The 26,143-nt window shown below is 40.8% G+C and overlaps 3 protein-coding genes across 4 annotated transcripts in view; 1 reads left to right on the forward strand and 2 right to left on the reverse strand.

Annotated features, from left to right (window-relative positions):
* Nucleotides 1-658: 658 nt before the first annotated feature.
* palb2 (partner and localizer of BRCA2) lies at nucleotides 659-9,651 on the reverse strand. Its single transcript, XM_044189577.1, has 12 exons — nucleotides 9,519-9,651; nucleotides 9,097-9,212; nucleotides 8,948-9,007; nucleotides 8,684-8,864; nucleotides 6,440-7,903; nucleotides 4,535-6,048; nucleotides 4,226-4,378; nucleotides 3,670-3,752; nucleotides 3,174-3,446; nucleotides 1,954-2,041; nucleotides 1,648-1,859; nucleotides 659-1,554 (listed from the first exon to the last, which is right to left on the reverse strand). The coding sequence occupies exons 2-12, from the start codon at nucleotides 9,172-9,174 to the stop codon at nucleotides 1,323-1,325; spliced, it is 4,338 nt and encodes a 1,445-aa protein (XP_044045512.1). The 5' UTR covers nucleotides 9,175-9,212; nucleotides 9,519-9,651; the 3' UTR covers nucleotides 659-1,322.
* Nucleotides 9,652-10,678: 1,027 nt separating this feature from the next.
* Nucleotides 10,679-25,603, reverse strand: LOC122873187 (retinol dehydrogenase 8-like). Its single transcript, XM_044189580.1, has 7 exons — nucleotides 25,465-25,603; nucleotides 19,068-19,261; nucleotides 13,494-13,655; nucleotides 13,190-13,369; nucleotides 12,801-12,894; nucleotides 11,498-11,681; nucleotides 10,679-11,369 (listed from the first exon to the last, which is right to left on the reverse strand). Exons 1-7 carry the CDS (start codon nucleotides 25,491-25,493, stop codon nucleotides 11,142-11,144), a joined length of 1,071 nt encoding a protein of 356 aa, XP_044045515.1. The 5' UTR covers nucleotides 25,494-25,603; the 3' UTR covers nucleotides 10,679-11,141.
* Nucleotides 19,123-26,143, forward strand: part of LOC122873184 (collagen alpha-1(XI) chain-like) — a 47,235-nt gene continuing 40,214 nt past the window's right edge. Inside the window, exon 1 of one of the 2 annotated variants that reach the window (XM_044189576.1) lies at nucleotides 19,123-19,251. Coding sequence is in view for 1 of the 2 variants with exons in the window: in XM_044189575.1 (XP_044045510.1) it covers nucleotides 21,818-21,896 (79 nt within the window). In the remaining variant the exon portion in view is untranslated. Of the gene's footprint in view, nucleotides 19,252-21,486; nucleotides 21,897-26,143 lie in introns of those variants that run through there. The other variant, XM_044189575.1, reaches the window with a different exon arrangement.

Here is a 26,143-nt window from a genome sequence, read left to right on the forward strand (position 1 = left end):
CAGGCAGTATTTTTCTTAAGAAAACAGGTTTGCAAAAAAAGTAGGCATTTTAGTCTTTTGAACACTACAGAGATCTCTGGATTTCCTACAAATTTATTTGTTTTTTTTAAATTCTGAGACTCATCTTTCTTGCATGTTGCCCTTTATCGCAATTTTACGCAACCCTAGATGTAAAATCTCAGGAGTTTTACTAAAGAACCATGGAGAGAATGACAAAATTATGCTGTTTAAATTAAGTTGTCTTTAATAATTTCAAATGGAAGAAAGCTAAGGTTAGTGAGCCAAAGCTTTGAACCAAGAGTAAATCTGAATATTTTGGCACTTCCTGGCTGACACAAATAGCCACTACAGCTTAATTTACAGTATTTTACAATTGGTTGCATACATTTCTCAGTTCTGTTAATTTTCTCTTTACACGTGTTTGAGGATTAACTGATCTTTGCGTGTGTTCATGCTCTGTACTTAAGAGTGGGGGATGATCCTACACAGCAAGCCTGCTTGAGTACATTTTTACTCTTATATATAATTATGGAAGGGATTGTTTACGCTTTTGACAAATAAGAAAAAGCATTTCCTAACTGTCTGCCATCTTAAATGGAAATACAGTACATCTAAGATGGTTTTGGTCCACCATAGCAATGTAAAAGTAGACAAAGAATACAACAGAATTCACAAACGTTTAATGTAAATTATAAAAACAAACTTTGACAACACTTCTTTTTCTTTAAATATAAGAAATATAACGATATATTCAAGTAAGCACAGTAAGGATCAGTCAACACAGCAGCAGTAATAAAACACAAAGTTGGTTTTTCAGACTGGAGCTAAAGTGGTCTAAAAAGTGAAAATGCACCATCAAGCAGACATCCTCACACAAAGAGGCTCAGTGTGTGATACTGGTGCGCTAAAAAGATTCATTTTGACAAGAGAACAAGGACAATTTAGAAGCACTCCACCTTTAACAATTCAGTCTCATTGAGGTTATGTTATTTTCTAAATAAAGCTTTACCAGTGGGCCAATGACTTGTTGAATATGTTCAGTTTACAGTATACAAGTGTCTATAAGTGTCTTTATCTTAGTAGTACGGTGGCCTAGAGGTTTCAGCGACATTTCTGAACATGAAAGTTGAATTTCGTCAAGCTGAAATGTTTAAAAAGGAAGCCACAGAACCTCTTTGCAATGCATTCAGGATCTGGTAGAATAAACAAATGTGACATTTAAGTATTTTAAAAGGTGTCTCTCAACGGAAGCCATGTTAAAATCTTCATGTATACAGTGACAGAAAGACCTTATTATTTGATAAAAGAAAGAGTCTTTGATGTTAGTGGCAGAGTGAAGTCTGACTCTTACTGTAGCAGTGTAAAGTAACGTCTCCGTTGTGATGTCCAGTCACCAGCGTACCTCCTTCCCCCCATCGAGCCAGCTGCCAGCCTTCACTCTCAGGAGCCCACACCATCCTCGGGGCCCCCCGGCGCCCGAGCTCCCACACACAGACGCAGCCGCTCTGACTCAAGCCCATCACGCTGAAGCTGTTAACGTCGGCTTCACTCAGCCTGCAGAACACAGATGTGAGTGTTAGTTACATGAATGTATACATACAGAGACACACAAATACATACCTCATCTTCCATCAGTACTAATCTCACCTGCCAGACCAAGCTTTGGGCGGATACAGCAGAGTAGCCTGGACAGATTTTCCACTCAGAGGGTTAACAGCGACCAAGGAGAACAGGGCAGTCTTCTTCCTTTCCTCTTCCTTCTCCTCCTCCAAAAACATTTTGTCCTTTGCTGTGGTCTTTCTTTCTTCTTCCTCCAAGGAGCTGAGCAGCTGATGTTGCAGCAGGACAAATAACACTCCCTGTGCATCAACATACACACAAAGACACACGAGTAAAATCATCTGAAGAGTGAGAGAGTTATGATGGCAAAGGCAATTTTGCAAATGGACTTACACAGTAGGAGTATCCTCTCAGACAGGCCGTGTGTGATGAACCACCTCCGAGTAGGATTCTCCGCAGCAGCTGTCCAGTCTTTAAATTCCTGTTACACACAAACACAGAAAATACATTCAACTGTAAACAGCAGCAGTGCATGTGAGAGCCAAAGCTGGATGTTATTCTAATAATTTCTAAAATCATAGGTTATTTCTCTCAAAGAGGAAACATGGAGTGCTTATGTGGATATATTCAACATTTAAAGCTAAGGACAGTGTTTAATGTTTGTGCTTCAAGGTCAGTTAATGGACCTGTGGCTTAACTAATCCAGGCTAACATGCTGTTATCAGGCTAAAATAATCCTGTTAATTCTCATCAAACTAATTTGGTTATTTGAACACAGTTTGAGGATTGATTTGTCAATCCTGGATGAAGTTATCCTGAATAACAGTGCATTTTGAAATAAAGGCAAAATTAGTAGAGACTTGAAACAATGATCAGCGTTTGAATTAGATAAATTAAATAAAACCTTACTAAAATCTCTCCAAAGCATAAACAATTTTCAGCAAAGTGAGTTCTGCAGTTAATCATTTAATACGTTTTTCCCATTCCCATTTTAACGTTAAATTAAATGCCATATGTTCTGGCTCCATTGGTCTTTCAACAGTCCAAATATTTTTGTTGAGTTTGTTGACTTTTTTGCTCACAGTATCTCAAACATAATTTGGAGTGGTTCTTTTTTAGTGTACAAACTTTTTGTTTGTTGTATATTTTATCGTGTATAGGTATAGGTAACTCATCATTATGAACACTGTGATAATTACACCAAAAGATCAGAACAATTTCTCAATAACCAGCATGTTCTCATCTGAAATCATGATTATATCAACATTCTTTCATTAAACTTCTGAGAGCGAGCCATTTGTACCTGAAAATTAGTTCATGTATGGAGTTCAGTCTAAACTGTTTTGGTCATGAACCAGCTAACTGTCAATAAGCCTGCACTTTTGCAGGTTTGGACTTGGTATTGATGCTCTGACAACAGTTACAGTTTAAACCAGATTCAAAGAACTAAAAACTCCAGACTCATTCACTCAGCTAACTAACTAACAGCAAGTGCATCAAACCTCCGTAGGAGCAAAAGCTAGATGTCGTCAAATATTCTTAGGACCTTTTGCTGTGAGGTAACCATTAGCATGGCAATGACTTGAAAATCTCTCCGTTACAATCTTGCTTACCAGACGAAGAGGCGTCCGCCCTCATCTGTGCCGATCAGAGCATCTGAGAGTCCGTCCACTGGAGCGAGGGCCCCGACACAAACACCAGGAGACACGAGAGGCTGAGAGCTCGGTGTGCTGAGAGAGAGATGTTCTGACAGTGTAAACACCTGCAGGGTGGAACCAGACGCTGAGTGGGAGGAGGTAACCACTCTGGACTTGGACACACCCACGACTGCCTGGACAACCCCCTCACAGAGCAGCACTTGCAAAAAGCTGGAGCACGACAGCATCCTGTGCACATGGACAACATACACACAGTTAAGTTTAATTTCTGAAACACTGAAGATCTGAAAATGTCAACAGTTGGTTTCCCCATGCACAATTAATAAACACATTTGGAGATGTCCACTGAAAAATATCCTCAGTTTAGCACTAGGCTTATGTCTTGTACAGACAATTAGCCAAAAATGTTAAAATACATGTCAGAAAGTCTGATTGGGTGTGTTGTATTCACCTCACTTCTCTGATTTCTAACTGACCCAGAGTCACACACATTAGCCCAGCAGCATCCGGGACAGGAAACACATTGATCACTGGCTGTGAACAAACACAGAAATTAATCATACAAACGAAAAATTGTTGTATGTTTGACTGAATTGAAGTGTGCCATATTAGAAAGTGTCACATTTGATCCTTGAAACAGTAACCATTAAGTCTGTTAACAGACTTTTTTTTGTCCTATTTTAATGTCTTTAAACATAACTACCCCTTATTCATTTTAAAATCAGCTACAGGTAAATGTCTATTTAATTATATATTTATTGCTTAATCTATAAAATCTCCCAAAAATTTGAAAAATGTCCCTTAGCCCAAGGTAACATCATAAAACAGATCATTTTGTCCAACCAATGGTCTAAAAAAACAAATTAATTTACAATGATATAAAACAGAAAAGCAGCAAATCCTCATATTTGAAAAGCTGGAAACAGGGAATGATGAATGACATAAATGAAAAAACGATTAATCCATGACGCAGGAACGCATTTGCACATACACACCTACATACTCACCTCATTGAAGGCCCAGGTGTGTGTTAAGCTCCAATCAGAAGCTGAAGTCTGACTCCAGAGACACACTGCCCACTTTCCAGCTGCTGCTACACACAAACCACCCGAGGACCCGGGCAGACAGCATGCATCCACCAGATAGCCTCCTGCTGGGGCCTGAACAAAAACACACACTGTAATTCACAAAAAAAAAATAAAAATGTTATAGATGCTGCAGATGCACACACCTCAACATCCCCTGCTAGTAATTGTTGACTTAAATTTAAAACTGCACGTTGAAGCCAAGCATTAATTCTTAATTGTACATTTTACCTTTAATGTGTGTGTGCATCTCATCATGTGTTCCTCCGCTGTTTCCTCTGTTCTCAGGTCCACCTGTCCACCTGAGCCCTGTGACTGGATGCTGAAGACAGTCGGGCATGTAGCAGGCTCAACCATCTGGGACGGCTCAGATGAAGCCTGGATCTGACCGGCGGGGGAGGTGGGAGGCTGGCTAGGAGGGAGGGAAGTGAGGGATGGACAAGGAGAGAGAGCTGGAGGGGAGAGGACCTGGGTGGAGGGGCTATGAGTGGGAGGCAGGGTGAGAGCTGGGGTAGAGGGAGAGGAGGTCAGAGGGAGGGCAGGGACAGCGTGGGGGGTGAGTCCTAGTGATGGTAGTGCAGGACTGGAGAGGGGAGCAGAGGAGCGCAGGTGTGAGCTAATGAAGGGGCAGGGTGCCGATGCCAGAGGAGGGCTCAACAGGAGCTGGGAGTGGACATTGTGGTGTGGTAAACACTTGTCCTGACTTCTGTTTTCTGTGGGAGGACTTGTGGTGGGTTCCTTTGAATCTTTGGCAGTAGATTTCACATTAAGATGCTGTACAGGAGACTCTCCTGGAGCATCACTGTCATTACATGCCTGTACAGCAGTGCATTTGTTAGACGGCTCCTCTGGGGTTTTCTGTAGAGGGCAATCAAAGGAAATAGTTTTAATAGCTTTGTCTTCTGTTTGGTGGGTTGTAGACCTCTTATCCTCTAAAGGATGGACTACACCTGGACAATCTGTTTGTTCTTCTGATGAAATGACAGAAGACTCTGTAATTTGAAGTTCATCTGAGTGCCCGATGACATAATCATTCACTCTGCCTGCATGGCTGTCTGCAAAGTTGATATGAGGCTGTGGTTTGACAGATCGGACAATAGATCTGTGTGTCTTGCTGTCAGAGACGCTACTCTGGCTGTGAGTGTTCAGAATCACAGTATCGTTCTCTTTATATTGATCGACAGAGTCAGCAGCACAATCTTGAACCACTGACACAGATTCTGTTGAGGTGGTATGAATCTGACACTCTGGCTGAAGGTTTTCAGTCTGCTGCTCTCCAGGGTTTTCTCGGTCAGATGACTCTTTAGTTAAGGACTGGCTTGTCAATTTATCTGTAAGCTTGTGATCGGTTGACAAGTTTTGGAGGTCTACAGACTGTGTAGCAGCTTGTTTTGCTTCGGTGGAATGGGGTGAATGTGCGATCGTGGGCGTGAGGCTGAGCGAGAGTGGAAGGGGCATTACTGGGTCACTGCTGCCACCGCTGTAGCGAGTAACAGAGCGTCGGTTGCTCCTGCGTGTCCTGTAAGACGGGGATGTAAAATGTTCAACTCCTTCCACAGTGACTTGGCGGAGCTTGTGCAGCTTTAGGGAGGCAAACTGGTCATCGGGGAGATGGAAATCTTGTGGAATGTCAAAGTTCATCAGCTTGTTGACCAGCGGGTCGGGGGACAGAAAGGGGAGAGGAAGCAGAGGGGTTTGGGCAGGTGGAGAGGAGGGCAAGAGGAGAGATTGCCAGCTTGCTGCGCCTGCAGGACATAAAGTGAAAGAAAATTTAATGGAAGGAAATAGTTTCAGAGCTCTCTTTCATTTATGTATCTATTTATTATGTAATTTATACCTGTCTGTCTATCTCCTTGATACTTTTTATTTTATTTTGAGGTTATAGGGTGGGGGGTGGCAGTAAGTGTGGAGTAAGGTAGAATGGATTGTCACCAGGGCAGGAATGGAGTTGGAGTTGGAGAAAAACTGGGGGCACACTGTACAGTGTGGGAACACGCAATACATATGTTGGTGTAAGTATGTGGTTATACAATGTCGTCTTGCTGCACCTACAGTGTGTATGTTTAAAGGATGTACAAACATGTAGACCCCCTCTTCATTCTCCATCTCTATCATTGACACACATACAAGTCTTACTTCTACTCATCTGTGTGGATCTGTTAGTCCCGTCGCTGCTCTTCAGAAAGATGGGATAGACCTTCCCCAGATGTCTAGAGGCAGAGCTAGACTGAGCTCCACTGATTCCAGAAGAAGGCTGTGTAGCTGTGCTGTGGGTGGATGCAGGCTGGGGGTTGCCTGGCACTGGAACAGCTTCTCCTGGAGTGAGGCAGGGCTTTGGTCCATCAGCTCCATGGAGAGACGGGGAGGAAGAGACCAGGGAGCTGGTGGGCTGAAGATCGTCTGGGGTTTGTCCAAGGTCTAGTTGATGGGCGTCTAAACTAAGAGAGCATTGAGGGGTCTGAGGTCTCCCTCTGCCCCTACCTCTCTTCTTCCTCCTCCTACCTCTTGCTGGACGAGCAGTGGTGACCGTAGGAGAAAAACAAGCATCCGTGTCGATCTGACAAGCTGAGATTTTATCTGAAATCTCACTGGAGCTCTGACTGTTCAGCTCAGCTGATGTTTCGGCAGCCTGTGATTCCATACGTGGACCTACAGATGCAGATGCAATCTTCAGTGAGGAGAAATCTGTCTCAGTGTGTTGATCTGAATGTTCATGGTTATGGGTGTGCCTGTTCAATCCTCTGCTGCGGCCGCGGCCCCTGCGGTGTCGTCCCATTCTCAGCTGGGAGAGTATGACGGTCTGCATGTCAGGCTGGCTCTGTGAAAATGTCATACGTCTTGTGGTTCGGACATAGTACTCTGCTGGGAAAAGTAGTCCTTCCACTAGGGTACAAGAGTCAAGGACACCCACACCCTTTACATCATGCTCTCCTCCAACCATCTCACTTTTTTCTTCTTTTATTTCAACTGTATTATCATGACATTTTTCATGCAGCCTTCCATCCCTCTGTTCTGTACTATTCTCACCTTCATCTCCTCCCTCTATCTCCTTTCTTTTTCCATTTTGTGTGCCATCTTGTCCTTCAGTGTGTATAGCAGGGTTTGAACATGTGAGCAGCAAAGGGGTTGACTCTTTTTTCCCTTCAGCTCTCAACTCAATCTCTTTTTCCCTTTGTTCTTGTCGTTCTTGTATCTCTTTTCCTTTCATATCTCCTGTTTCAGTTTGTCCACAAGTGTTCCAGTGTGTGAGCAGCAGAGAGGAAGACTCAGATTCTGTATCAGAAAATAGCTCTTCACTTTCATTCACAACCTCTGTTCCCTCTGTTTTGACTTGCTCTTCACTTCCTTCTGTTCTAGCAGTTTCCATCTTTTCACTCTGCTTCCATCCTTCCTCACTGTTGTCTGTGCTCCTGCCAGCCTCAACACTCCTCCTTTCCCAGCGCAGGCGGCTCCGTCGGGACCTGAGGCGCAGGGCAGGACTGGGTCTGTGACCTCTAGCTGAGTCATGGCTGGGATCTGGAGTTTGTGGGCAAGCAGCATCAGAGGGGAGCAGGAACCTGATCACCTGGCTCCTCCTGGATTTATCAGAATCTGCAGAACCTGGTAAAAGATCAGAAAATGTGTTCATTTTATTATGTTATTACAGGCAAAACATTGTCTGCTTCTCAGAGCAATGACTGTGTAATCTCAACCATATTACAAGATGTTTTCTGTTTTAGGATAGACAGGCATGGAAGCGATTTGTGTGTCAAAACTGCATAAGACAGAGGAAGAAAAAGTGACATAAACATATGTGTGTGCATACGTTTGTCACATTTTCTTCCTGTGTACACATTTACATCCTTTTGTGATCAAATTAGGCACCATGACAACATATTATTCTAAGTGAATCTGCAGAAACTACTCTACCCTCCTCCTTCAACCTTATCTGCCAATATTTCCCTCCCCTCTTTGCACAACCTCCCTAGATATTCCCCAGCAGCTCACAAGTACACTAACAAAAACCATAACTTTATAGTAATCACTACAGTCTGCATAAGAATCAGTTGCACTAATTAGGAGGCACAGTGAATGACAACAGGAAAAAAGTATAAAAAGATTAACTTCCATCTCTGACATGCAGTAACCAGAGCATCAACAATGGATGACTTTATAGTATAACTAAAATAGTCATATCTGTATTGCATGTAGGGTTGAATGATTCTATATAGTTTATTACATACATATACTGTATTTACACCTACGCTTTTGGCAAAAATATATTTCCTGTAACACTTTTAGATACCTTACAATATATCTTCCTATCTAATTGTCACTGCAGTTATGAACTGTGGAAGAGATTAACTACCTGTACTTTGCACCTTATTAGGATAGACTCACCTCTAATGTGTCCCTGGCACTGAGGTACACCTGAGGCTGTCCCATCGTGAGTGTCCAGTGTCAGTGAAGATGGGCTGAGACAGGGGTTAGATGTCACCTCTGGGTCTCTCTGGTCCTGGTGCTTCTGCTGTGTAATCCTGCTCCTCACATGTCTCCGCACTGCCTCTGAATGCTCAGCACGCTGTTAGCAGATCAACATGTGTGTGTGAGACAGAAAATTTCTACACTGAGCTCATGGAAGCAAAGTGAAAGACTGACTCTTACCTGTAGTCTCTGGGCTGTCCTGAGGTACTCCCTTTGTAACAGTGCCAACTTCCTACGAAGCTGAGTGGGTAAAATGTTAATGTCAACAGCAGTCAGAAGACATAGAATTAAAGGTACATTGTGGCACTTTATAGACAAATGTACATTACCTTCTCCTTGTCATCATAGTGCAGTGTAGTCCTCAGCTGCTCCTCACAGTGCAGTACATCTCCCACATTGTTCTCCATCCTGCTCACTCGGCCTTAACATAACTCTTAATAACATCCTGGACACATGTACGACTAAAAGTTATATGTAGCTGTGGCATGGCTAATATGACATTGGCTTATTTGGTGTAGCGTTATGTACGTGTATTTGTTAGAAAGCACTAGCTTAACATCGCTACAAAGCTAACGGTTCAGTTCGAACTTAGCTACTAAACGTACTTTCATTATGCTCTTAGCTGAACGCACACCCAAACATTAACGTTAATAATAAACAGAGTTGACTTCAATTACACGAACGCACCTAGTTACTTGAAATGACAACTTAACCACGAATGTAATGTAGTTAATATTTCGGGCAGACTTACAGTGGCACGGCTGGTGTGTCCATGAAAAGTTTATTTTGATGTTCGATCAGGCGGGTATCGATTTAGTTCCAATTTCCCGCGACTCCCTCAAACAGGCTTGAGCAGTGGATGTCCGATAAGTCGATCAGACGGATGGCGGTAAGGGTATATTTTTTATTAGTTAAGTGAAATACTTGAGTTCCGTTTAATATTCGCTATAAAATCCTACAGCAATGCATATTTCAATTTTTAAAACTTACTTTCTATAGAATGCCAAACATTGCTATTTATGATGGAGGATATTTTAATAACTTCCTCATCTTTTCAAGCTGACATTAACAGTTAGCTAAACCTGTCACATAATGTCAGAATCTCACCCAAACAAGCTAACGTTAGCTTAATATTTTCCCCTTGCTACCCACTACAAAATAACATTTACTTTACATTTGTAGCAATAATTTGTCAAATCATCACACAAGGTAACCTATGGCGGCCTTGAAGGTATCATAAACACATCCAAAAAAAGTGGTATACTCTGGAACAGGATTGGCAGTGATTTAGCTAAAGCATTTTGTAGGCCCTTGCAAATATTTGTCAAGGACAACCTTACAGACAAAGCTTACATACTCAAACACGCTATGCAGATGTAGTGTCAGTAAAACCAGATGTTTATCATCATTAAGGTGTCTGACATACTTGGAGGTGGACATTTTTACTAGTCCATGTTGCAAATCCAGTAATTCCAGTATTTCTTTATTTGTGTAAATGCAAACATTTGTTTGTCTGAATCCCCTTATGATATCAAAACAATACAATTTAGGTAGTTCTAAATAGACAGTCATAGACATAACTTTAATTGATATTGTAATAAGAAATTTGTTTGGTTTTATTATTGTATCTTGTAGTGACAGAATATGTCAGTACCTTTTATTCGCAATCAGAATGGCAAACAGTTTTCCATCAGTCTAAAGTAGCTGCAGAAACATTTTTGCTGAAATGTGGGTATATGGTATGTCACCTGAAAGAAATCACAGAGACACTGCCAGGAAAGAGTCTCTTATGCACAGAGAAAAAGTGATGGAACTTATGTGCATATAGCTAAAAAGCATTCACCATAATCATGAGTAATGTGTATGTAACATTTGCTGAAAACAGAAGATCAGAAGCACTAACACAACTCCTGGAAGTTATAAATTACAATATTTAATGCCAAAACAGTTGCTCCATTACATTGGCGGAATTTGAAAAATATGTAGATAGATGCAAATAGATAGGCTACAAATAAACAAGGTGTAGGACATCTTTCTGAACCAGTTGAAGTATAAAACAATCTCAAATGGGAAGTTGTGCGGGACTGATTATATAATAATGAAATCAGGCTACAGTATATTGTCTCATAAGGGCAAAGCCTACTCATTTGGCACTCGAGGTAGGCTAATAAATCTTAAAAACTGTGGTGTTTAAACTCATCTGGATTCAGGTGGGATAGCTGTACATTCATAAGCTACAACTCTACACAGAGAAGAGAAAATAGATAGGACTGTTCATTACAATACAGACTGCATATATACAGCAGGAAATATGGCAGGTCACAAAAGATAAACTCTTGGAAACTGTTTGTTCACATTGTCTAGATATAAGTTTCTAATTTGGTGAAACTGTCCTGCTCCTCAGACATCCACAGGTGAGGTACTTCATGGCAATCATGCTGACGTGCATCAGAGGACCCAGGTTAAAGAGCATGTGGTAGAAGGCATGGACAGACAGGCCTCCAGTTTCATCAGCGTATTTCAGCGCTACAATGGGTGTGTACAAGGGGTTGGTCAGATTACGGAAACGCGGTCTGCTTGCTTCAATCACTTTCTTGGTACACTGCAGAGAGTGAGAGGATAGACAAAAAAAGACACAAGATTTGCAGTCAGACTTACAGGATTAATCACAGATGCAGACAGACAGATAAGGCACAGTGAGGCTTAGTCACAGACTGCTTGTGCACTTACTCTGGCGACGTCATCAGGCGTTTGTCCCAGTGTCTCAAAGATGTCAACAGAAGAAGGAAGATAGACGTTCTTGAAGTAATGCACGGTTTCAGGATCAGCTCCAGGATACTCCTTCTGCTTCACATCTTGAATCATCTTCGCCTCAAATTCTGTGTGCACTGGCCCCGGCTCAATCAGTGACAATCTGAGGAGAGAGACCCACAACAAAGGGAGAACATAAGAAGACTGGAACTCAACAACAGAGCATAGGAGAGTGAGGAAGAGTTCTATGGGCAAATGGGTAACACAAGTGCTGAAATCATGAATCTGTTAATAGCGCGACAGAATATTAATGAACAATTTTATGAATTTATAAACCCCTTCAACACCCATGCCTTATTTGAGTGTAGTCTTAAAACAAAATTTTCACTACTATTTTTTCGTCAGACCCTTGCAATGAATTTGGACACAAAGTTTTCAGGGATTTATTACAATGTTGGACTGTCAGACTGCTTTAAAAGTAGGAAGACACCATATATTTTAGGTTTTAGTCGTATATTCTGCTGTACGTTGTACCCCCTGGTTTTTTTATATGACCACAAGTAGTATCCCAAAAGTAGAACCAGTGGTAGCCTGATAATCAGACTGAGTTTGATTTTGTTTTCACTTGCTGAAAGAATTGGAGATGTGGGCAGTTCTTCAAACAATCCCTGCAGGCTAAAAACAGTGGGTGGTAAAAGATTTATAGTTTTAAATAATTCACCAAATAATAATAAAAGTGGCAAACGTTTTGTAGGTTGCAGCCAGAGAAAAGCTACCAATAACATTTCATCTAGCACCATCATCAGGCCCAAAATTAAATTTGTTTAATACTTAATATTCTAATACTAGTTTATGACAACATACCTGTAAAACTAATGACACCAGCCTCAGCTGTACTTTGTGTTTAGTGCTAATTAGCAAATGTTAGCATGCTAACATGCTAAATTAAGATGGTTAACAATGTAAACATTTTACCTGCCAAACATCAGCATGTTAGCATTTTCATTGCTAGCACGCCAACATTAGCATTTAGTTCAGATAGTTGTGGCTAAGTACAGCCAGCGCTGTAATAATCAAATCATCAATGTATTAATCAATAATGAAGCTAATCAGTATTTGCAGCCCTAGATAAAACTGTGAGGATCAGTCAGAACTGAGGAGGAAAGCAGGCAACACACGAGTAAAGCTTGTTATGACATATATGATATGTAAATGTCAGGCTATTTATATCTATGTTATTGGTTTGTCACTAATGGACAGAAGAAACATCAGTGGCACTCACGTGACATCAAACTTCAAGAGCTGCACAGCCAAACTCTCACAGAAGCCCTCCATTGCAAACTTAGAGGCTGCGTACACGTCATTAAACACCACACCTATAGAAACACAGTAAATGTTTAAATTTCACTTTCAGACAACTTCAACAGTTTAATAGATCAGTTCTTCTTGTTCACTGTTTTGTAGACACATCCCTGTTTGTAAAGACATACAGTGGTACTTAAACTCCATTAGTCTTCCTTCAGTTATCCACCCACTCTTCCATTTGTCCATCATTAACCCATGCATACATCAAACTGAAGCTGACAAACCTGTCATTTGTCCCTGCACCATTTAACGCCCCACCCCGCCTCCTCTCGCGTCACACATCCTGTCACACCTCTGTTGGCTAACCTTGCAGTCCCATCACACTGCTAACCACGATGATGTGTCCTCCTTTCCTTTTCTTCATGTCAGGCATCACCTCCTTGATCATGCGGATCACCCCGAAGAAATTGGTATCAAACACTTTCTTCATCTCTTCGATAGGGATGCTCTCCACTGGACCCACTAGGCCGATACCTGCATTATTGACTGGTCAGGAGAAGACCAGCAACACAAGAAACAAAGAAGACAAGGAAGAAACAGAGTAATCAACATCACTTTGGGACAGTGTAGCAATGCATGGTGCAACGCGATGAAGATGCATTTTACTTACTGAGAACATCCACGTGTCGATCTTTGATGCCGTCAATACATTGTTTGACGGACTCATCGTTGCAGACGTCCAGTACAGCCAAAGAAAGAGTTTTCCCGTATGCATCCCCGGCAGCTTCCACAAGCTTATCTTTACGTTTCAGATCACGCATCGTTGCTATGACTGTGAACAGGTGGAAGAAAAGGAAAAACAGAAATAATACATAGGAGCGTAGAAGAGATTGTTTAAAATGTATTGTAGGGATGCACCGATTGTGAAATTCTGGGGCCGATACTGATACCGATGTTTAAAATATATAATATAATTTTGTTGTTACTTATTCCCCCTTTTGTACCAGGGAAACAAAGAAATCTTCATTATAAAAAAATTACTGAACTGTTTTAAAGTAATTCAGTCCTACGTTACACTGTCTTCGAATGAGCGTAAATTCAATCATACAAATGTATGAAACAACCTTTAATATAACTTTCTTTCACATAAAAAAGATATAAAAACAATAACTGCTTCAAAGGCCTTTTTAGCCTGCTATACAACAAATAAAAATAAGCAACACAAAATTTAGCCAGCGCAAAATTGATGCACACAACAGATAAACATCGGTGAATGTCATCCTATTTGCAGATAGGCCGATAGCAGTCAACAAGGCGAATATCAGCCGATACATCGGTGCATCCCTAAATTGTATTGTCTTGACTTTTGTTGTGATTTGCTTTTGCAACATACCTTCTATCTCTGTCAAGCCTGTAATGAAAAACTGATGAAGCTTTATAGAGAGCCGAAGTCCCACAGTCTGTTCCACTAGTATCTGTAACTCACTCAGTTTTCTCATAATGTCTTTCTTTAGTAACTCTTTCCAAAACATGTTCCTGCGGTTTTATTTCCACATTCTAACCTAACTGGGTATTTACTGTACAGGCTAGTAATATTTGAAGACCTCTTTATATAAACTAAGATAAAATTAGTTTGTGACAATTTAACAACATATTCCATGATCCTTAGCCAATGGCACATGGTCAAAACTATTGCTTTATCTTTGTTTTAGGATTCAGAGGTGTTCATATTTTACTGTCGAGTACAGTAGTAGTAGAGTTTTCAATTTCTATATATTTAGTCTCGCTAGTGGATAAAAAGCTGTATATCGGTCTGTTGGTCAGTCATTCGGCTAGTCCACCACTTTGATCCAGTCTGAAATATCTCAACAACTATTGGATGGATTGCTGTGAAATTTTGTATTGACATTCATGGTCCCCAGAGGATGAAGCCTACTGACTTTGGTGATCCTCTGACTTCATCTAGTGTCCCCATAAGGTTGACATTTGTGTTGTTTAGCTAGTCCACCACTTTGGTCCAGACTTAAATATCTCAACAACTACTGGATGGATTGCCATGACGTTTGGTAAACAAAGTCATGGTCCCCGCAGGATGAATTGTAATAACTTTGTTGATCCCCTGACTTTTCATCTAGCGCCATCATCAGGTCAAAAAATATATCAAATACTTTGGTTTAAGACCAAATACCTGCAAAACTAATGAAATTCCCATCAGTCTCAGCTGTACTTTGTGTTTAGTGCTAATTACCAAATGTTAGCATGCTAACACACTAACCTAAGATGGTGAACACGGTAAACATACCTGCTAAACATCAGCATGTTAGCATTGTCATTGTAAGCATGTTAGCATGCTGATGTTAGCGTGTAGTTCAAAGCACTGCTGTGCCGAAGTACAACCTCACAGAGGCACTAGAATGGTTGTAGAATCTTAGTCTTGTTTTAAGTTATGTCTGTTTGGTAACAAGAAAACAGGAAGGATTATAGAAATTTTCGAGATAAAAGACACAAACACCAACTCCTCGACTTGTGGTTTTTCCATTGGCAGCTTCACTGAAAAGAGCAACACCTCCACACTGACTTCAAACTGCACCTTCATTTAAATGTTTCACTCCCAATTAGATCTTCGTAATGCCATTTTGACCTGTGTGCAGGCGTTACTCTTTTCATCATTGCTGTTTGCCAATAGCCCTACGTATAATTATGCTCCATTTATTTCCATGTGCAGCTTCCAAGTGTGAGTTTGTGAATGGATGTAACACTCCCTCCATACCTGCAACTCCAGAACTACGCCTTCAGGCTGCTGCTGTAAATAGGCATGTGATTAGGCAACCTGCCCGGGTAAATGAGGTTACTAAAAGACAATATCACTATCTGGAGAGTCAAACTGAGTTCATTGGCTCAGGCTGCATGTAGGCTCACACAAGATACACACATAAACACAAACATCATGCTATTTTGAGTAGACTCCAGTGTCTTATTGCACGTTTAAATAAAAATTACTGTCTTTACATTTCCTGTCATAGGAGTGAATGGAAAGAAAGAAGTAAAGGTCATAAAGAACTGGGAGGGAGAAATATTGTCAAAGAGACATAGGATGATAGGTGAGAATGGAGGGTAAAGTACACACGCAAAGGAAACTGTTCACATACATCCTTTTCCTGACTCAAACTGTGGGCTGTTTTTTTTCCTGAAATGTGAAATAACGCAACAATGTAAAAGCTAGTGCTAAAAATAGTCAGTGTAGTAAAGATAACCTTAAGTAGAACTAATAGAGACGCTCTGTGCCATGGGTGTTTTTAGACCCTTTTTAGTGGTGCTCAAGCACACCTAAATTTCATCTCAGCACCACAAAAAATAAAATAATAATAATTAATTATTATTATTTTCTGAACTCGTTTTTAGCCCTCTAACGTTAGATTCAGGGCTTAATATGAGCCGGATCCTGCCGGTGTCACCTATTTGATTGGATCCGGAAAATCGACTGATGTTAGCTCTCTGAGCTCATCTGCTTGTATTGCACACTTGCCAGCTAACAAGCTAACTGATGCACTTTATTATTTTAGTTAAAGTACAATATTTCTTATTCTGGTATATTTACAGTACATTTATGGACAGTGAATAGAAGCATTGGAAGCTTACACATCTTTCTCTGTTTAAGATGCAGCATGAATTTGCAGAGGCAGTAAAAACTATGCTAAAGCCCTTTAGAGAGGGAGAGAGAGAGAGAGAGAGAGAGAGAGAGAGAGAGAGCAAGAACCAGGTGAGAAAGTGGACAGGTAGTCAAGACCACATAGTTATAATGCCAGGTCAGTTTGTCCACATTCATTGCAATTCTCTGCAATTATTTCACATTATTAAGCGGTGTATTGATATACTCTTATCAAATGTGGATTCTCCCCAACCTCCTCTTACATTTAGCTTTATTTATTATCAGATTATATGTAATTTTCTAGCTGCATACAATATGTTTGTGTGTGATTGTCAATGCACAGAGAGGGAGAGCGAGAGCAGGAAGAACCAGGTGAGAAAGTAGACAGATAGTGAAGTCAAGACTGTTAAATGTCACGTTCTCATTAGGGGCTGAGCCCCCCTAAAGGTCTGATCCTAGAATCGCCCCTGCTCTGTGCTCATAAACAGTCTAGTTACAGCAGCCAGTTTACATATCAGCATTAGCGTCTTGCCGTGGTGCTCACGTCAGCTGCCTCCTCCAGGAATAGCCCTCGCCAGCCTGTCATCCAAAATGGAGCTCAGCGAGCCAGGCGATAATTAGCCTAAGCAAGGCTGCAGTGGGGCTTTAGTTATTGTCTGGTGTTACATGTGTCCTAAGAGTGACTAAAGGTTAAGTTGGGGTCAGAGACATGACTATGTGTGTGGCAAGAGGGAGGCTGAGTGAGATTGTCCATCTAGAAAACTTGATTTAACGCTTTAGCTTCTTAAATAAAAGTATACTTTAAAATTTTGCTGACCATTTTCAAATGAGTACTTTTTAAGTATTTTTCCATACCGTTAGAGGAAACCATTGTTTCCCATTAACTTCCATATGGCATGAAAATCAATTAGCAGACAAGTGAAATTTGCTGTCTTGTATGTCTGCATGAATTTTTGTCAAGTTAACATTATTGCATGGTAATGCATTATAAGCGCAGATTGATTTGAAAAGCCTGCACTGCTTTTCCTCATAACGATAATGTAACTGACTAATAGACTTTACAGTATGAAAATGGACTGAAAACCAATGGATACAAATTTACAAAACTAGAAAAATTCATTTTATATGGCTCCTACCTCATGTTACTATCTTTATTATTTACTTCACACAAGGGCATACAAGTGTGATGCTGAAGAAATACAACGGATTTAAAACGGTGTAGTTTTATATTAAAGATAGACTGTATGTACCTTAAATCTGCTTGGGGGGAAGATTTGGGTTTGGTTGTAACAGATGAGCAGTGGGAGGAAGCCTGTTGAGGGGTACACAAAGCCTCAGTTTGGACTGGACATGGTCTGATGCTGCATTGACTTAATTTCTCTGTGGTAAAACTTGGCAAACTGCATTTCAATGTGGACTCTATTTGTGACTATTGTAAGCTGCTTCCTGGCACACGTCTTTCATAAATTGTTTTACTTGTATTGGAGATCTGTTTTCCAGACCTTAGATATTTCTGTGCAAGTGACACAATATTATTAATTGATTGCAGTACTGTAACTATCAACATCTAGATAAATTATTTTAAACTAGAAAAATTCACAACCTCCCAGTCTCACAAACTTTAAGTAGGATGTAACACTTTCCTGTGAAAATGACACATGTTGAAAGTCTCAGATTGTATGTTAATTGGATGCCCAGGTTCTGTAAAAGTCTTGGAAGCTAAAAACAATAAAGCAAAAATAAAACAACTTATATTATCACACACATCATGATACAAAGCTTTTTGGTAACCTAATTATTTGACAGGTATGTGGCCTCTACTATATGAGGTCCTTAAATAATTTTTTTGCACCTGGACCACAAAAAGCTCTGCCTCTGAAGAGTCCTTAAGAAAGTTAACTGTGACCTCTGACCTTCCTGTGGGGAGAGGAAATACTGTAGGCTACGGAGTTTCCTCTTCAGGGTTCAGCAGATAGCACAGCCTGATATATTCTAGTTCATATTCTGGGATCAGACAGTTGTGTTATGGATTCTTAGTTGTTATGTCTAAATTGGATCCTCATTTACTCTCATGTGGTTCAGATTTAATATTTTTTTATATTTAAACCACTGCAAACAGCATCTCAGTCAGCTTTATACGGAAACCACTCATCTGCTGTGCATTCAGGAACAGAGTGGCAGGACAGTGGCTTTAATCTACAAAATCATGTGGACTATGTCTTATGTACACTCCAGTCATGATGTAAGCATCTTATGTGTAAACAGTGCAGAAGTAGAGGAGTGATAGTGACAGTAAGTTTATGAAGGGTTTCAATCATTTAAAATGTACCATGAAGGGTTTAACAAATCATTTAAAATGTACCATGCAAATAAAGTTATTACTATTGGTAATAGTTGTTTTATCATTTTATTAAAGAATGTATTTGTTTATTATTAACCTATTTTAACCTATTTTCCTTGTCCATATGCTTTGGCAACACAAATGTAGCTTAGGCCTATTTACATGCCATGCCAAGCAAATTTACATTGCAATTAAATATTCTCTCTCTCTCTCTCTCTCTCTCTCTCTCTCACACACACACTCAGTGCACCCACCGTGATAGCGCTTCTGTTCATCGTTGGCCAGCATCACGGCCATCCTCAGGCCGATGCCGGAGGAGCAGCCGGTGATCAGAACCACTTTCTGTCCGGGACTCGCCATGGCTCCGCTGCCTCTCCGCTCTGTTGTCACTGAGACACCAGCAGACAAGCAGCTCTGCAGGATCAGTGGTGATTTAAGGTGAGAGCCACTGTAAGAGGATAAGACAAAGAGAGAGAGAGAGTCACATGGACAGAGCGCAACAAGACTTACATTATCTAACCGGTACACGGTCGGTTGTCCCGCTCGGTCCTGTGGTTGTCATTTACAACTTCGTTATTTTATTCCATGGCAGGACTATACACCATGGTATTAGTCTTAAACTTGATAACCCTTCTGACTCTCAGTGGCGTTTGGTTTCTGACCGACAGTGTACTTGAAAGTGTGAAGAACAATTTGATCAGGACTGATATAGAGTTACATGTCGCTCTGTAAAAGTCAGCCTCTGCACGGCAAAGAGATTTGGCGCCGCCCAGCGGTCAATATGAATATTCTTCACTGTAACTGAATGGAGTGACTTCTCCTATTATTCAAAGCCAACAAAACATTACATTATACAGGATGATGCCTGGGGATGTTTTTTTTATCATCGGCAGAGTGAGTGTCAGAAAAGTTATAATTATGACCAGTAGAACAGATGAAATAAACGTTTACACACAAGTACAAAAGCTCTCTCTCTTTTGCACACACACACTTGAACACAAAGAGTGTTGCTGCCATTCATAAGTTTAAGACAACCTACTTGAAGCAGGAGGTAGGGCATTTGGAAATATGCCTGGAATCTATTTTCTTCAAAAAGTATGTATGTGCCTCAGTGCAATTTACTTCTGTTACCAAAACAGCACTGTTACCGAAACATGAACATTATTGTACACTACATTTACAGTATGTTTATTTTAAAACATATGATATAAATTTTACCACCTGAGGAATATGCCAAATGTCTCCAAATGTTAGTTCTCTCCAGTGTATTCCCAAAAACACAAAAAAGTTTGTGCTTCTGTTCATAAGTTACAGGCTGGAAAGCACTTTTGCTCTCACCTTCACAAAAAGACAATAAAGGGCAATGGCAATTTTTTTTTTTTACAAAATGCTGCTGCAAGTTGGCAACAAACTGCACCCAGAAAAACACTTATTCTGTCCCAATACGCGCATCAAACTATACTGTTAAGTGTACTAAAAACCTACACCTTTAATCTAGCGCTCTCCTTTATGTGCACATTTTATAGTGTGTCAGTTATCAATACACAGAAAAATTTTGTTCTACCTTGAAATGTTTTTTTAGTTGTCTTAAATGTATTTTCCTTAATTTATTTTGATTAAAAAACAAATTTCATTATTACAGCTTAACTTGCCCTAATATCAAGTGCATTTTGTTACATTTAATGTGTAAAATATGCTACTGTACTATGAAAATACATTTGGATTTGATTTGATTATACAATTACATTTGGTCCTGAGTCACCTGCTCATATGGTCCTTTTAAGTCTGGGTCATATTTCAGCCTGTGATCTAAAGAATAAAAAAAGGGTGTTCAAAAATCTTCTTAGACAATACAGACTGATGTAAAGGGAAGCTGAGGCATGACAGAGGAGACCTGAGGCTCGTATAGGTATTCATGTGCATGTATGCATGCATGTGTGTGCATGTACTGCGCTCTGATTCTGTCAGCCTTTTTCATCCTATAAACTTCTCCTAAATAAACCCTAAAAGTTTCTGATACCTCCCAATGAGCTGCTGGTTTCTTTTGACTTTTCCACATTAGATATAAAGATTAATAAACCCCTGAAGAAGAAGGCAGGTAGCATATTTAGTTTTCTACTGTGCCTATAGGAATAATATGGTGTGTGTGTGTGTGTGTTTGAAGAGAGTGTGAGGTGGGCAAAGACAGACAGGCACTGGAATTTGGAATCTGCAATACCATATTTTTATTAGTTGGGCAGCACTGTTGTCCTGTCCTAGCATGCTTTGTGTGTGTGTGTGTGTGCGCGCGCGTGTGTGTGTGTGTGCGTGTGTGCCTGTAGAGAGAGAAAGCAGAAAATTAAATGTGGCACAAGCTTTCGTTGTTCATGTTGGATGTTTTGTATTAGCCCCTATAGAGAGAAACTTTGCTGGCAGGTTTACATTCAGACACTGAAACATTATTATGTGCTCGTGCATAAGTGCATGACAACGTTATAATGTGTATGTGCGGGTGCCTGCGTGCCAATACGTGCCCGTGCGCGCGCGCGAGATCGACAGATGGACACGCATATAGTCCCTTAAATCACTCAGACAATATTGATGCTAATAATGACACGCGCAGTAATTATGTTCCTGTACAGCCCCACGAGCCCCAAACAGGAGTCTCCGCGGAGGGAGGGGAAAGGGGGGTTCAGGGGGAGGAGGGGAGAGAAAGTGAGGAAAGTTCTCTTTGGGTGAAGGAGAAAAGACCTTCCGAGATTAAGGGATTCTTTTCCCGCTGGTCTCCCTTCTTCATCCGTCCATCCAGAAGAAAAACAGTACAGACAGGAGTCCTTTATGCACGCGCGCTCTTAATTGCCAGCTGGTGGAGTGCGCGTTGAGACGCACCGGCGCGAGGCAACAGTTCCTAGACTGTTAGCGCTCGCGTGCAGAGCCGAAGTTCCTCTGACCGCAGGTGTCGCGCGGACCGCAGAGGAGCCACGAGGGAATTACTGGCCGCAGTATCGATAGCTTCAAATAAAATATGATGGATCGATGGAGCCCAGTGCGCGAGACACGGCTGCTGTTGCTGCTCTTCACGGTGTTTTACACCTCGTGGGCAGGTAGGCTGAAATATCCAGCACTGTTTATCTTTGTGCAAGTAATTGGCGCGCTCAATTCAGTTGCTTAATTATATTTTAGCCTCTGTAATAAGTTAAAGTTTAATTAGTCAATGTTTCCTCTTTCCTTCCCGCTTTCTCTCCTCCTCTGTGTCACATCAGTTGTCACCGCCTGCCCTCCAGGCCCTCACGAGCTGTTAAAGCCAAATTGAAATGTCATCATTAACCTAATCCTTAACATAATTTTAATACTTCACAGCCATGTGTCTATCTGGCCAATTTTTGGTCTGTTGATGTGAGCTTGATTTGTCAGGGATAGGTACATTCCTAACACCCCCCCACACACACACACACACACACACACACACACACACACACGAAAAAAAGGCTCCTAGTCATTTTCCACTTAACTTCCAGAAAAATCGGCTTTGGTCTCCATTTTGACAGATGATTTCGTCGTGCCAGGTCATGCAGGTCTAAAGCTTATTGATCTGAAATACCTTGTTCTCGGCTCCTTAAGCCCACTGCACATTTGCTAGACAGTCTAAAGGCATAGGCCTATATGTCTAGACTTGTTCTGCCATACCTGCTGCATCAGTCTGTGCTCTCATACAGCAGCATGCAGGATATTTAACCTGTACAGCTGGGGAACAGGCTGAGGCAAATTAAATTGAGCTGCGCTGAACTGGGAACTGGGAACTGGGAACGCTTGGTTACATACAGCAGCCCCCGGAGCTGCACTGGAACCATATGAGGAGGACTTCTCCTAGGGCTTTTAGAACCTGGTGTCATTGATGCTTATCAGGATAAGAAGGCGAATGTACATCAATGTGTTTGAGTAGGCCTGTTTTATGAAGAACTATGCTGTTTTGTTACAAAATGAGACCATATAAACTACAGAAAATCTCAAAGTAGTCCCTTACAAGGTAACTAACTCAATTCAGCTCCTGTGAGGAACCATGGTGAAATACTGAGAGCCCCAAGTACCTAGTGTCTGTTTTAACCTGCTTGGACCAGATGAGTTGGACCAGACTCATCAGGTCAGATGAGTCAGGTCATTCACAAATATTAAATTGACTTTCAAATATTTTCTTTTATATTTCTGTTTAAACGTTGTGATATTCATTGAATTGTCAAGTCAAGTTTCACGACAAGAATATCACATGTACAGTGGTGTGAAAAAGTGTTAAACCCCTTCCTGATTTCTTATTTTGTTGCATGTTTGTCACATTTAAATGTTTCAGATCATCAAACTAATTTAAATATTAGTCAAAGATAACACAAGTAAACACAAAATTTTTAAATGAAGGTTGTTATTATTAAGGGAAAACAAAATCCAAACCTACATGGCCCTGTGTGAAAAAGTGATTGCCCCACCTGTTAAAACATAACTTAACTGTGGTTTATCACAGCTGAGTTCATTTACTCTAGCCACACCCAGGCCTGATTACTGCCACACGTGTTGTCAATCAAGAAATCACTTAAATAGGACCTGCCTGACAAAGTGAAGTAGATCTTCAAAAGCTAGACATCATGCCGAGATCCAAAGAAATTCAGGAACAAATGAGAAAGAAAGTAATTGACATCTATCAGTCTGGAAAATGTTATAAAGCCATTTCTAAAGCTTTGGGAAACCTCAATGAACCACAGTGAGAGCCATTATCCACAAATGGCGAAAACATGGAATAGTGGTGAACCTTCCCAGGAGTGGCTGGCCGACCAAAATTACCCCAAGAGCGCAGCGACGACTCATCCAAGAGGTCACAAAAACCCCCACAACAACATCCAAAAGAACTGCAGGCCTCATTTGCCTCAGTTAAGGTCAGTGTTCATGACGCCACCATAAGAAAGAGACTGGGCAAAAATGGCCTGCATGGCAGAGTTCCAAGACGAAAACCACTGCTGAGCAAAAAGAACATTAAGGCTCGTCTCATTTTTGCCAGAAAACATCTTGAAGATCCCCAAGACTTTTGGGAAAATACTGTGGACTGACGAGACAAAAGTCGAAGTTTTTGGAAGGTGTGTCCCATTACATCTGGTGTAAAAGTAACACCGCATTTTAGAAAAAGAACATCATACCAACAGTCAAATATGGTGGTGGTAGTGTGATGGTCTGGGGCTGTTTTGCTGCTTCAGGACCTGGAAGACTTGCTGTGATAAATGGAACCATGAATTCTGCTGTCTACCAAAAACTCCTGAAGGAGAACGTTCGGCCATCTGTTCGTGACCTCAAGCTGAAGCAAAGTTGGGTTCTGCAGCAGGACAATGATCCAGAACACACCAGCAATGGCTGAATGGCTGAAGAACAACAAAATGAAGACCTTGGAGTGGCCTAGTCAAAGTCCTGACCTGAATCCTATTGAGATGCTGTGGCATGACCTTAAAAAGGCAGTTCATGTTCGAAAACCCTCCAATGTGGCTGAATTACAACAATTCTGCAAAGATGAGTGGGACAAAATTCCTCCACAGCGCTGTAAAAGACTCATTGCAAGTTATCGCAAACACTTGATTGCAGTTGTTGCTAAGGGTGGCCCAACCAGTTATTAGGTTTAGGGGGCAATCACTTTTTCCCACAGGGCCATGTAGGTTTGGTTCATTTAAAAACTGCATTTTGTGTTTACTTGTGTTATCTTTGACTAATATTTAAATTTGTTTGATGATCTGAAACATTTAAGTGTGACAAACATGCAAAAACAAATAAGAAATCAGGAAGGGGGCAAACACTTTTGCACACCACTGTATGTTTACTAGATTCATTACCTTCATTTCCCTTTTGCACTAAACTATTCTATTATGTTGTTCTGTAGGGACCACATCCCGTGATCTTTCAGTGGTGATACTTTGTTTCTTCCGGGCATGAAGCACAATGTAACTAATTTGACCGTGAGTGGGCCAAAATTCCTCCACAGCGCTGTAAAAGACTCATTGCAAGTTATCGCAAACGCTTGATTGCAGTTGTTGCTGCTAAGGATGGCCCAACCAGTTATTAGGTTTAGGGGGCAATCACTATTTCACACAGGGCCGTGTAGGTTTGGATTTTGTTTTCCCTTAATAATAACAACCTTCATTTAAAAACTGCATTTTGTGTTTACTTGTGTTATCTTTGACTAATATTTAAATTTGTCTGAAACATTTAAGTGTGACAAACATGCAACAAAATAAGAAATCAGGAAGGGGGCAAACACTTTTTCACACCACTGTAGTTTTGAGCTTCAAAGTTCATTCTTGAAACATTCTCACCTCAAGGTCCATTAAGTAGCTTTTCTGGAGCTTTCAATCATACCACATCAGCAAATGTAGTTTGCAAGTTGTCACGGAATTGTAGATTTTTTAATTTCCATTTTTTTCCGAGCACTTTAAGGACTGCTCGTCCATGTAAGCTTAAAGGAATAGTTTGACATTTTGGGAAATACGCTGCTTTGTTGCCAAGAGTTAAATGAGAAGATGAACAATACTCTCGTGTCTGTACAGTAAACACAAAGCTTGAGCCAAAAGCTGGTTAGCTTAGTTTAGCATACAGAGATGAAACAGCTAGCCTGACTCTGTCCAAAGGTAACTAAAATCTGCTTACCAGCACCTCTGAAGCTCATTAAGTAACATGTTATATCTTGTTTGTTTAATCCGTTCAAAAACCAAAGTGTAAAAACGACGAGTTGCTGTGTCACGGGGGGGTTATGTACCAGACTAATTCTTTGCCAGGTGCAGTAACTTCCTGGAGTCTTGTTGTCACCATGAGGTTGCTAAGCAACTAGCAAAGACAAACTCAAACAAAGCGAATAAGAGTATTTCCCAAAATGTCAGACTATTCCTTTAAAAGTTGAGCTTCAAGTTAATTCTTGACCTTGAGAACAGCAGTTGGCAAAACAAGCTCAACTCCAGGTGAGAGCTGTTGAAGATCATGTGATATAATCGAATCGACTTAAAGAGTTTCCCCTCGGGGATCAATAAAGTATTTCTGATTCTGAAAGCTCCAGATCTACTAAATGGGCCCTGAGGTGAGTTTTTTTAATCAGTAATATATAATTTCTCAATGGGCTTAAGATGTGCACAACATCAACAGTTCTCAACCTATTCTAAGCACTCAGAAAAACCAACGCAAAAAGTCTTTAAAAAACTCAAGGCTGAACCACACATCCTTTATCTTAACTTCATTACATCCGTTGTTTTCCTCATTTAATGGCTGTTTTATTTGCAAGTCAACATCCACCAGCTTTATGCAGGACTACATCAGCGATTCACTGTGAAAGAGT

The sequence above is a fragment of the Siniperca chuatsi genome, linkage group LG3 (assembly GCF_020085105.1).
Source record: "Siniperca chuatsi isolate FFG_IHB_CAS linkage group LG3, ASM2008510v1, whole genome shotgun sequence".
NCBI classification, from domain to species: Eukaryota; Metazoa; Chordata; class Actinopteri; order Centrarchiformes; family Sinipercidae; genus Siniperca; species Siniperca chuatsi.